Below are 11,944 nucleotides of genomic sequence, written 5' to 3' on the forward strand. Positions count from 1 at the left end.
GACCTGCTTCCGCACCATTACCTAATCCTAATTAACGTCAGGGATGCTCACAAAATGAGAGCAGGAAAGGTTTACATGACGTTGATACTCAGAAGTCTACTGCTACAGTGCAACATGCTCTGCTGGAGCCAACCGAGGGCTGACGTAATCCAAAAGAAATAATTAAAGGCCGAGGTTCAGGTGAAGAGGGTTGTTACCAAACCTTAACAGAGCCTGACAGGGGCCCGAGGCGTCTGCTGCTGGGTTCCGCAGGGCCCGTACGGTGCCGAGTGGCTCCTGAAACCAAAATCCTGCTCTGCGAGGGCCCGTTAGCCTCCGTCTGCCCCGCAGAAACTCAGCTCCAAAAGGCTAACAATTACTGCCTATCGTTTATGGACGTATATAGAATATAATTCATAAAATATAATCCATCACGTTATAGAATTAACAATACGTGCCGCTATAGATATGGGAGATATAACGCCTTCAAGGTTACTGACACATCCATAACGAAACACCCCCGGTACTCCGTTAGCGGCTGCACGACCCCGTTGGGGCCCGATGACCCCTGCTGGAGCTGTGAGCCTTGGGGGGGGGGGGGGGGGGGGGGGTTCGGGGCCCCCGCTGGCCCTGACCGCGGGCCCTGGGGCTGGCAGAGGCTGTGGGGTCCGGCAGGGGCTGCCTGGCAGGGGGGAGGCGGATGCTGCAGTAATGGGGCACGTACAGGGCCCGTGGGCATGTGGTGGGCTATGGGGGGGCCCGTGGGGTTGAGCGAGGCCAAGAGGACTCAAACCAAGGTGGCGCGAGAGGTCAAGTGAGGTTAATTGGGGACAGACAAGGACACGGGGTCAAATGAGGACACCGGGGGTCAAATGAGGACCCGGGGACTCAAAAGAAAACGGCTCGAGAGGTCAAATGAGGTTAATTGGGGTCAAACGAGGACACAGGGGTCAAATGAGGACACTGGGGTCAAATGAGGACAAGGAGACTCAAAAGAAAATAGCTCGAGAGGTCAAATGAGGTTAATTGGGGTCAAATGAGGACACCGGGGTCAAATGAGGACATGGGGTCATCTCAGGTCAAGGGGACTCAAAAGAAAATGGCTCGCGAGGTCAAATGAGGTTAATTGGGGTCAAATGAGGACACCGGGGTCAAATGAGGACATGGGGGTCATCTCAGGTCAAGGGGACTCAAAAGAAAATGGCTCGCGAGGTCAAATGAGGTTAATTGGGGTCAAATGAGGACACCGGGGTCAAATGAGGACATGGGGGGTCATCTCAGGTCAAGGGGACTCAAAAGAAAATGGCTCGCGAGGTCAAATGAGGTTAATTGGGGTCAAATGAGGACACCGGGGTCAAATGAGGACACCGGGGTCATCTGAGGTCAAGGGGACTCAAAAGAAAATGGCTCGAGAGGTCAAATGAGGTTAATTGGGGTCAAATGAGGACACGGGGGTCAAATGAGGACACCGGGGTCAATTGAGGTCATGGGGGTCAACCGAGGTCAAGTGGACTCTGGTGGCGTGCCTCCCGAAGCCGAGCGAGGTTCGTTGGGGTTGGCTGTACCGGTTCCCAGTTGGGGCTGGCTGTACTGGGGTTGTACTGGAGGCACTTGAGGCCGGCGGTCTCCGGTGGCTCCAAGTGCGTGAAATGGTCCCAAAGGCCTCAGCGGGGTCCCGTGGGGGCTGCGGCATGGTCTGAGCTGGGCCCCCCCCAGCCCTTATGGCCGCAGGAGCCCCATCGGGGGGCTCCATCCCCCACCCGCTGCCCCCCTCCAGTGGCCTCCCCCCGCTCAGCACGGGGGCAGCGCTGTGCCGTCAGTGCCCAGCGCCTCCGAGGCGCTGCAAAGGTCTCCCCCCGTCCCCCTTCCCCCCATCCTCACCCCCCGTTGTCCTCCCTGAGCACGTCCCCAGGTGGGGTGGGGATGTCCTGGGTGGGGGCACCTGTCCTGGCCGGGTCCCCTCCCCGCTCTGGGTGCACCCCAAGCCCCCCCGGGGCAGGGCAGTGCCAGGGGCAGGGCAGTCGGGGCGCTGTGGGGGTGCTGCTGTGACAGCTGTGACACCCCGTGCTGCCCCCACCTCCATCAGAAATCCCAAAGCCTGCATCACACGTGAGCCTGTGTCGAAAATTAACTCCACCCCATTAAAATTCCCTCTATCTTTCACTAGGTTTACCCATTAATAGCTGTTACTATTACTGCAGTTAGCTATTAAAAGCTGTTACTGCGAAACCTAACACCTTACTCTAGTTTAGTATTATTACTATCAGTAGTTACCTATTAAAGTGTATCAGACCCTATCCCCAGGAATTATCAGCTACAACCTGAAGAAGCTGAGATATGACCACCAGTTATAATCCCTTAGGATCCTTTAGGAGAAATATCGATTAATATCTTTATTTTATATATAACGTTATATATACTTTTATATATAACTTTATATACAGTTATATATATAAATATAACTTTATTTTATACATTATTACTTTATTATATATTATTACTTTAATTAGCTATTACATAAATAGCTAATTAATACTGGCTATCAATACAGGGAGCTATTTCAATTTCTTACCCCTTAGAGCCTACTGCCGAGTTACCTCTGAGCAGGAATTAGCAGCTATTAATACAATTACCTAACAGCTTCTATTATTGGGGTCTATTAAATTCTATTAACAGGTTGGCTTTTAGTATCTGCAGCCCCCAGTAACATAATTATGTATTGCAATCTAATATTAGGATTATCTATCGGAATCCTTATTAATAGAGTTATCTGTTATCAATTATTAGCTATTAACACCATTTATAATTAGAATCTCTGTACAGAATTACCTGTTACTATCCACAGCAGGTATTGATCCATCATCTATTAGGATCTTAACAGAATTTCCCCTTAATTCCTATCAGTACCTCCCATTAGCTGCCACTAATTGCCTATTAACACTTATTAGCAGCAGCTACACGGGCAGAGGGGGAAGGGGAGGGAGCGAAGCGCCGCCAACAAACTCACGCCCAGCCTTTGACCTCGGTACTTTATTTTCACATATATATATATATAAAAAAAAAACAAACTGGCAAATATCAGACAAAACTCCCGGAAATGTACACACAACCCAACAAAAATATATATAAACCAAAGCTTCTGCTTCGACGACACTTGCAGCTCACGAGCGGGGCCCGGTGCCGAGCGGGAAGGGGCTGGGGGGCGGCGGGGGGAGGCTGGGGACGGGGTTTTTATTTTTCCCCTCCCCGAGGGGGCAGGAGGGCGAGCTGCCTCCTCCTGGGGGGGGTGGGTGGGCAGAGGTGTCACTGAAGCAAGAAAGAAACCAGTTTTCCCTGGGGCTGATAAATGTTTAGCAAAAAAAAAAAAGAAAAAAGATCCAACCCTGAGACATCGCCGGCTGGCCCTGACCTGACATTCCTCGGGTTTACGGCTAAACACGACCCAGCGGTGCCAGCAGCTGCGCAGCCTCCCTAAAAGCAACTCAGTTCGTCCTCCCCCTCGGCAGCAAGCCTTCAACCGGGAGGATTTAAGAACCTGCATCCCCCAGGGGCCTGAGAGCCCCGTCCCTGCCCTCGCGGCCCCTCGGGGGGGTCCCTGCCCGCAGCACCCCGGGGACGGGCAGGGCTCAGCAACAGGGCCCGGGGGGGGGGGCTCAGAGGGAAACCCCCAAAGCCCCAGCGCCCCCCTTCTCCGCTCTGCCCCCCCCCCCACGCCCTACCCCCGAGGTGCCCGCGCCGCCCCGCTGCGAAAAAGCAAAAATTCCGCCAGCTTTTCTGAGCAAATTTGGGGGAGAAAAAAAAACAAACAAAAAAAACGCGTCGAAACCTTCCCGCACGCGACGGATTTCCTGAAAAAGCCTCGGCTCCTTCCCTCGGGCAGCTGAGGGGGGGATTTCTTTCGAGTATTGCTGTTGGCTTCCCCGTAGCAGAAAGCAAGTCCAGCTTCGCTGCTGCCAAGCCGACAACCCGCAGTTGAGGTAACGGAGGTGGGGGGGGGGTCCCGGGGGCGCCCCCGCGGGGTTTCGCCTCCGGCCGCGCTCCCCGGGGGCTGGAGCAGGGGTGGGAGAAGGCAATCCAAGAGCAGGGAAGGGTCGAGGGGAGAAAGCACTTAGGAGATCCCCTGGCTAGTTCCTCAGATCGATGTATTTCTCGCTCTTAAATAGAAAAGAGGGGGGGGGGGAATAAAGTTAGGGGGGAGCATATGGATAAAAGACGGGTCCTCGGCAGGTGGGACAGGCGGCGGCGGTGCGGGGCAGCAGGACCGGGGCTGGGGCTGTCCCCTGGGGGGAATAAATCTGCTCGGCAGGGCGGGTATGAGCAGAAACCCCAGCCCTGGACGGCGGGAACAGCTTCTGCAGCCCCCCCGGTGGCTCTCGACCCCGTGAGCCCCGTCTCATCCTGCGCCGGGAGCTTGGGCTCGGCGATGCTCTGCCCCCGCCGCCTTCCCCCTGAGCCTCCCCTCGTCGCCTCCCCGTCCCCCCCCCCCCCGCCCCGAGCGATGCCGATGGATGAACGGTGCCCATGCAGGGTGCGGAGCGCTGGGCGAGGAGCAAAGCGTTACCTCGGGCACCCCCTGGGCTCCTCAGCTCCGCTCCCAGCCCTGCCCTGGCAGTGCCCGACGCCCCCGTGGCCACCAGGGCCACCAGGTCCTACCTGGTCAGCGGCAGGTCTCCTCTCGCCGTTGGCGCCCTGCAGGAGCCCGGCCTCTTCGGCGAGTTTATCTGACTTAACTTCAACTACATTCTTGTCTTTACGTGCCTCTGGCTTTGTGCTAGGGGAGGGAGGTGACAACTTTGAGACGTGCTCGCGCTACCGAAGAGGGCGCGTGGCTGGGGGAGCGGGGCCGGCCGAGCCCCCGAGGCTCCGTCCCGGGGGATGCTCGGGGGCAGAGGGTGCCCAGGGGCTGAGGATTTGGCTCTGGGAAGCTCCGGGCTGCCCGGCCCTCCCTGCCAGGGCTCCCTCGGCTGCTCTACGGGGCTGCTCTTCTCCTCCCTGCGCGGACGGGCTGAGCCGTGCGGACCCCGGGGCTGCGGGGAAGCTGGAAGCCAGGCCCCAGCGCCGTGCCCCCGGCTGCCTCCCGCCGGCGCCGTGGGATGGGAAGCAGGAGCGGGGGGAAGCAGGAGCAATGGGAAGCAGGAGAAACAGGCAGCAGGAGAAAGAAATGGGCAGCAGGAGAAAGAAATGGGCAGCAGGAGAAAGAAATGGGCAGCCCCTCGGGGCGGCAGCGCTTACATGTCCTGCTTGCCGGCGCGGCCACAGGGGATCTTGCCCTTCTTGTGCAGGAAGTAGATGACGGAGCCCAGCACGGCCACCAGGAGGATGCAGACGATGATGGCCACGATGATCACGCCTTTGCTCTCCGAGGTCTTTTCATCTGGGCGAGACAAGGGGAGGTCACTGCGCGTCCCGCCCCGGTGCTCTCCAGCCTCTCCTCCCGTTTCTGTTTCGGAAAGCCCTTCCCCAGGGAGGCACCGTGGGGACTCCCCTTCCCACTGCCTCCCCAGCTCCCCGCGGGGCTGGGCACGGGGCTGAGCCAAGCAGGAGGCTTCCACGGCCCTGCAGAAGCAGGTGGAGACGGGGCCTGCCGGCTTGGCAGGGAGAGCGGAGCAGTAGCAGGAGCCAGGAGCATGGCTCCACCGGCGGCAGGCTCCCAAAACGCCGAGCGGTCCCGCGGGGGGGGGGCTCACCCAGCAGCTGGATGTGCTTCTCGCTGACCCCCAGCGCGTTGGAGACCCTGCACATGGCCCCGGCCCGCAGCAGGTCGTGGCTCACGCGCACCGTCAGGTTGCTGGCGACGTGCTGGTTCTCCACGTACTCGTGGGCCTGCGGGGAGGGCGAGCGGCGCGGGGCTCAGCACCCCGGGGCCGTGCGCAGCACCCCGGAGACGCCGCGGCCTGGATCCGGCCCCCCCCCCAGCCCCCCACCCGGCTCTCACCGTCCCGTTGATGCTCCAGCGGACGGAGGGCCGGGGGAAGGCGATGGCCTTGCAGGTGAGGTTCACCACCTCGTCCTGCCGCACGTACAGCGGGGAGCTGATGGCCACGATGCGCGGCTTCCCTGCGGGGACGGCACAGCGAGCCCCTTTGGCTCCCGGGGCGGGGGGGGGGAAACACGGGGCTGACGCTGGCGGCACGGGGCTCGCCCCGGGCTATTTCTTACCCTGAACGGCCACGGCCACCTGCTTGCTCTGCTCCAGCCCCGGCACGCTGCGAGCGACCACCCGGCAGCTGAAGTTGCTGGAGGTTTCGAAGGTGAGGTTCCTCAGGAAGAGCTGGTTCCCCTCCGCCACCTTCCTGCCCTGTTGGGGAGGGACGCCCCGCGGCGCTGAGCCCCCAAAACCCCCGAACCCCCCCGGCGGGACCCCCCCGCAGCGAGGCGAGGAGGCAGAAGCAGACACCCCGGGGGGAAACCCTCCCCTCGGAGGAGCCCAGCCTGAGCCCTGCTCACCCTCTCGTCCCTCCACTGGAAGTCCAGGTCCACGGGGCTGTGGGCGCTGCAGCTCAGCCTCACGCTGTCCCCTTCGTGCAGGGGCGAGGAGGGCTCCATCTGCACGCGGACCCCTTCGATGTCTGGGGGGGGGGAGGTCGGAGAGCAGGGCAGCGGGAGCAGGGGGGGACGGGGGACCCGCCGCCACGGGTCCGTCCCCCCACCCCGGGGGCCTTACAGTTCACGACGAGCTCCACGTCCTTCTCCATCTGCGTCATGTCGTCCAGGTCCAGGATCTGGCACCTGTACAGGCCGCTGCTGCTCTTGTTGACGCCGTGCAGGCTCAGCACCCCGCTGCTGGTGTCGGCCAGGGACGTCACGTCCTGCCACTCCTCCGGCTGCGGGCAGGGCAGCGCGCAGCCCTCAGCCCCACGCGGGCACCCCGAAACGAGGGACGGGCAGGCCAGGAGCTGCCCGCCGAGGGGGGGGAGAGGGAACCCGGACCCAACCCCCCCCTCAGGTGCCTCACCACTTTCTTGTAGAAGCTGAAGACGGGCGCCGGGTTGCCGTCGGCCTCGCACACCAGCTTCACGTCGTCCCCCTCCTTCACCAGCGCCGCGGCGGGCACGATGTGCAGCTCCACGTGCTGCGTGGGGTCTGGGGCAGGAGGGAGCGGGCAGGGTGGCTGCGGGTGTCATCCCCAACCCCCCCCCAGCCCCAAGCCCACCTCCCGGCCCCCCCACTCACAGAAGACGGTGATGTTGACCCGCCGGGAATCCTTGGAGCGCCTCTGGCCCCGCAGCCAGTAGTGCACGGCGCAGTGGAACAAGGAGCTGCGGTCCTCCCGCGTGACCGTGGCGAAGAGGCTGCTGCTCACCGTGTACAGCCCGCTCGACTTGCGGGTCAGCGTGGCCAGGATCTTCACCTCTGCAGGGGACGCAGCCGCTGATCCCAGCCCGCGGGGATGCTGCGGCACGCGGGGAGGGCGCCTTCGGGCAGCCCCGGTCCCTCCCTGATGGGGAGGACGACGTCCCCGGCCCCGGCCCCGTCCCCGACTCACTGTTCTCCTCGGGCTGCAGCTGCTTCCCGTTCTTGTACCAGGTGATGTTGGCCGGTGGGAAGCTGTTCTCGCTCACGCACTGGGCGATCTGCGGCGGCACAGAGCGCCTTGGGCACGGCACGGCCCCCGGGGGGCCCCCGTGGGGAGCGGGGAGAGGGGAGAGCCCGGCACGGCCGGGGACCCTTCGAGGGGGCCCCTCCTCACCTGCGGGGTGGTGCTGCTGTGCACGGGGATGCCGGCCGAGCTGGCCTCGATCTCAGGGGTCTCGGGGACCTCTGGAAGAAGCCCCCCCCGCAACGTGTCAGGAGCGACGGGGCCGGGATGCGCCCCCCCGTCCCCGCGCGGCGGAGGCACGGCCACGCTGCCCGCCACTCACTGTAGACGTGGAGCTCGGTGCTGTTCTCGCCCACGCCCTGGCTGCCCGCCCCGACCTGGCACACGAAGGTCCTGGCGTCCTGCAGCGTCACCTTGCTGATGGACAGGGCCTTGTCCTCGCCCACCGACAGCCGCCCCTTGTAGCCCGTCTCCTCCTCCAGCACCTCGCCGCCCGCGACGACGCGCAACAGCTTCACCCGGCTGCTGCGGTCCACCTGCGGGGCCAGGGGACGAGGGCGGGCTGACGGAGGGCCCCGGGGACGGCCACCACCGCCCCGACCCTCGGCAGCGTGCCGGCACTCACGTAGAACCAGTCGATGAAGGCATAGGAGCCGTTCCCAGGGATGGAGAAGCTGCACTCGATCCTGGCCGTGGACTCGCTCTCCGCTTCGACCACCTCCGGCATGGAGACCTGCAGCCCGCTGGCTGCACCTGGGGGCGGGCACGTCACGCTGGCACCGCCGCATCCCCGAGACCACCCTGGAACCCCCGGCTCCGTCCCCAGCCCAGCAGCAGGACGCCCAGCTCCCTCCCGAGGGCAGCCCCTCGCCGCCTCTCTGCCCAGCGAGCCGCGCGGGCGCTGCCTGCCCGCAGCACGGGTGGCACCGGGACCCGCAGCCCCGTAATGGAGCGCCTGGCCACGCTCCAGGGGAGGTAATGGCTATCGATCCCCGGCGGGGAGCAGGCTCAGCAGCTGCCCTGCACTGGGGCTGGGGGCTGAGCACCATCGGCCGGGCACGGTGCAGGGAAGGGCTGCGTCATGGCACGGCCGGGAGCGCCGCCGCCTCCACGCTGGCACCGCGGGTGCTAAGTTAAGGGGGTCTGCACGCCCCACACAGAGCCCCCCCAGGAGGGGACGGTGACACGGGGCGGGTCCGGCAGCTCAGCACCCGCAGCCCAGCCCAGGTATGGGAGCTGGGGACGAGAGGGCTGCAGGAAGGCAGCTGTGTCAACAGCTCCCTGATAGCGCCGCCGCTATCGGCTGCTCAGCCTCGCCAGGGAGGGAACTTCAAAGGGCAGTGCCCTGCCTGCGAAATGCTCTTTATCTGAAGTGGGTACGCGGTGGCACAGCCCCGACACGCAGCCGGGAGCCCTTCTGCCACAGCAAAGGGGCTGGCTCACGCAGCCAGCCCCGCCAGGGCACCCCAACAGCCGGCTCCTGGCCCTCACCTCTGCGTGCGCCCAGCACAGTTGGCACCAAGCAAAGAGGGACAATAAACCAAAGCAGCGCAGGAAAGGAGGAGGCAGAAAAACAGGTGAAAGCCCCAGAGATAAGCAGGCGGCGGGGTCAGGAAACTGGACCAGGCACACACGGGAAAGAACAACTTAGCACCGGAGGCACCTGGGCACGACGCCGGGCACCCGCAGCCCCGCGCACGCCTGGGGCGCCCCGCGGCTGCTGCCCCTGCTCCCTACCATTCCCAGACCCCCAGCACGGTCCCGGGCAGAGCCACCCCCAGGAGATGAGAGCTGCCGGCCCGCAGAGCTGACCCGCCCGGAGCGGGAGCCCTCGAGCCCTCGTCCTGGCGGCAAAGCAGCAAAACCATGAGCTCAGAGCTGGGGAATGGCTGGCATCCGTGGCTGGCACAAGGCACCCTCCTACCCGGCTGCTGCCCTTGAGGAGGCGGACACGGGGGCTGCAGCCCCCTCCCTGCTCCCCCAGGGCAGGCTGGCTACCAGGGAGAAGGGCTCACCAGCCCCGCCGAGAGCACCCAGTGACACCCCAAAGTGTTGCTGGAAGCTGGCGGGGGGGGGACACAGCCCTGGGGACACAAGCGCCCCTCGTGCAGCCCCCGGGCAAGACCCGCAGCTGACGGCGTGCGTGGGCGAGCTGGAGAGGCGCCGGGCGCCCCGCGATAACCGGCTCGGCTCCGGGGACACGGCGACGCACCCTCGCGCCCCGCTGCAGTCCCGTGGGGGGCACCGGGGCAGGGCTGGGAGCCGCTGGCCCCGCGCGGAGCAGCCCGAGTGCGGCGCCGAGCGCCTGGCACAGCTCCAGCGGGGGACCCGCGGGGAGATCCGGAGCGGGCGCCTGCAGGCAGCGAGCGGGGAAGGGAGGAGAGCCCCCTGCGCCTTTCCATCTGGCTGGCGGACAGCCGGCCGGCAGCCAGGGCTCCGCGAGAACAAAGCTTTGCTTTTAGAGCCGGGGAAAGGGGTGGGGAGCAGCGCGGCCCCCCCCCCCCCCCCTCCGCCAGCCTCCCGCGGAGCCGAGGTGTGCGAGAAGCTGGCGAGGAGAAGTGTGGCTGTGGTGTGGGGTCGTGTCGTGTCCCCCCCCCCCCCCACCCCGGCATGGAGCAGCCACAGAAGGGGGGCACCGCAGGGGGCTGGAGCCGCACGCGGGATGCCTGAGGTTTCCCAGCTTTTTCTGGGTGCCTCTCGGGGAAAGCAGCTGCAGGCAGATCCTCGCTGTGCTGGGGATGGGGCCAAGGCTCTGCTGCGGCGCCCCACGCCCCCCAACAGCCCCCCCAACCCCCGAACCGTGCGCAGGCAAAGAAGCAAACCCCACAGCCCCCAGCCCCGCAGCCAGGTGGAAACACCCGCAGAGCCCCCTCCACGAGCCGTGCACGAGGGGCCGGGGTTGCACCGGCGGCCCCGGTCCGAGCTCCCTGCCCCGCTGCCTGCACCCCCTGCCCTGGGGGGCGCGCGGCGAGCCCCCCAGCCTGCCCGGGGAGGGCTCGGCCGCAGCCCCTCGTGCTTCTGGAAAGCGTCGAGCCCTTCGCCGTGGCCGGGCTTGCAAGCAGCGCGCCGCCGGCAGCCGCCAGGCGCCTGGCTCCGCACGCGTGCGGCGAGGAGGGGATCCCAGCTCCGGCCGGGGGTGGGAGCAGCCGGCGCTCAGCTCCCCCGTGGCGCTGAGCCTTCGGCCGGAGCGGGCTTCCCCGGCACCGGGGGCCACCTCCGCAGGGCAGGGACGAGGCGGGAGGGAGGCAGGGAGCTGTCGGAGCACCGGGACCCCTCCCTGGAGCTCGGCGAGGGGCAGGAAGCGCACCCCCCCCACCACTTACCCGGCGGGGGGGGGGGGGGGAAACGGGCTGGAAAAAGGATAAAAAAAGAAAGAGCGTGAAAAGCCAAGAGAAACACAGCGCCCGGGGGAAAAACTCCTTAGAAGGCAAGGGGTGGATGCTTCCCAATAACCTGACCGCCGCACCCTGAGCGCACGTGGGGGCACCCCGGCACCCTGCCCCACGGAGCGTGGCCACGGCAGCCTGGCTAGTGCCGGCCGCCTGCTGCTAGCCAGCGGGCCGGCATCCCCGGGGGGCCAGCAGGGAGCACCCCTCGCCCTGTGCCGCTTTGTTTTTGGGTGGCGGGGGGGGGAGGCTGCAAAGGGACCCCCAGGGTGGCACCAGCTCCACGCCCGGAGGCTGAAGCGGAGCCTGGGGGCGTGCAGGGCTGGGGAAGGGGGTGTCTGGGTGTGGGGGGGGGTTATTGGGGGGGCTGCTCCCCCCCAAGGCCGCCCCCCCCCCATGATTTGGGCACTCCTGGCCCCCACCGGGCGGTGCCCCAAGGGCGTCAGCTCCGCTCTGCGCCCGGGGACGGGACGGGGACGGGGGGGACACGGGGAAAGGGGTCGTGGGGAGACCGGGAGGGGGTCGGGGGGGGGGGGGTCGTGGGCTCAGCAGGGAGCGCCCCCAAAGTGCCTTCAGCCCCCCCCCGGGCGCTGAACGAGGCTGGGCACGGGGCGCAGCAGCTCCGCCGGTGCAGCCGCCGCACGGACACACGAGGGGAAGGGTCCCCGTGTGCCCCCCCCCCCTTATCTACCCCCCTCCAGCTACTCCTGGGGGTCCAGCAGCACCCCCCCAGCACCCCCCAACCCCAACCCCCCCCCCCCAAAACCTCCCTCGGCCCCGCAGCGGCTGCGCACCCCCGGGTGCCGCAGGTGCTCCGCTCCCCCCCCAGCCCGGGGCGGCCCCAAAACGTCCCCCCTCTCCCCAAAAAACCTCCCCCCACCCCCCCCAGACTCACCGCAGCAGCAGAGCAGGAGGCAGCACCCCCAGCCCCAGCCCCAGGCGGGGCCCCCCCGGCGCCCCCCAGCCATCGCCCTCCGCCGCCGCCGCCGCCCGCCCGCGACTGACCGGGACCCGCGGGCTGACGTCAGGAGGAGGAGGA

At 65.5% G+C, this 11,944-nt stretch overlaps 1 protein-coding gene across 2 annotated transcripts; it reads right to left on the reverse strand.

Moving 5' to 3' along the window:
• Positions 1-2,994: 2,994 nt before the first annotated feature.
• On the reverse strand, positions 2,995-11,944 carry MCAM (melanoma cell adhesion molecule). Of its 2 annotated transcripts, XM_083808161.1 has the most exons (15): positions 11,801-11,944; positions 8,145-8,272; positions 7,842-8,055; positions 7,670-7,740; positions 7,466-7,553; positions 7,153-7,332; positions 6,935-7,062; positions 6,644-6,803; positions 6,427-6,548; positions 6,139-6,277; positions 5,915-6,036; positions 5,667-5,802; positions 5,212-5,353; positions 4,633-4,750; positions 2,995-4,133 (listed from the first exon to the last, which is right to left on the reverse strand). In XM_083808161.1, the coding sequence occupies exons 1-15, from the start codon at positions 11,871-11,873 to the stop codon at positions 4,104-4,106; spliced, it is 1,851 nt and encodes a 616-aa protein (XP_083664287.1). In that variant the 5' UTR covers positions 11,874-11,944; the 3' UTR covers positions 2,995-4,103. The 2 variants fall into 2 exon arrangements, with proteins under 2 accessions (XP_083664287.1, XP_083664288.1); XM_083808162.1 differs by lacking the exon at positions 4,633-4,750.

Source organism: Anser anser (genome assembly GCF_964211835.1).
Source record: "Anser anser genome assembly, chromosome: 22".
In the NCBI taxonomy this organism is placed as follows: domain Eukaryota; kingdom Metazoa; phylum Chordata; class Aves; order Anseriformes; family Anatidae; genus Anser; species Anser anser.

Excerpts from the sequence above, each read along its gene's own strand:
- MCAM (XM_083808161.1), bottom strand. The coding sequence starts at position 11,873 with ATGGCTGGGGGGCGCCGGGGGGGCCCCGCCTGGGGCTGGGGCTGGGGG. Across the intron at positions 8,273-11,800 it reads CCTCCTGCTCTGCTGCTGCG|GTGCAGCCAGCGGGCTGCAG; the intron begins GTGAGTCTGGGG and ends GCCCGCCCCCAG. Across the intron at positions 5,354-5,666 it reads GAAGCACATCCAGCTGCTGG|ATGAAAAGACCTCGGAGAGC; the intron begins GTGAGCCCCCCC and ends TGTCTCGCCCAG.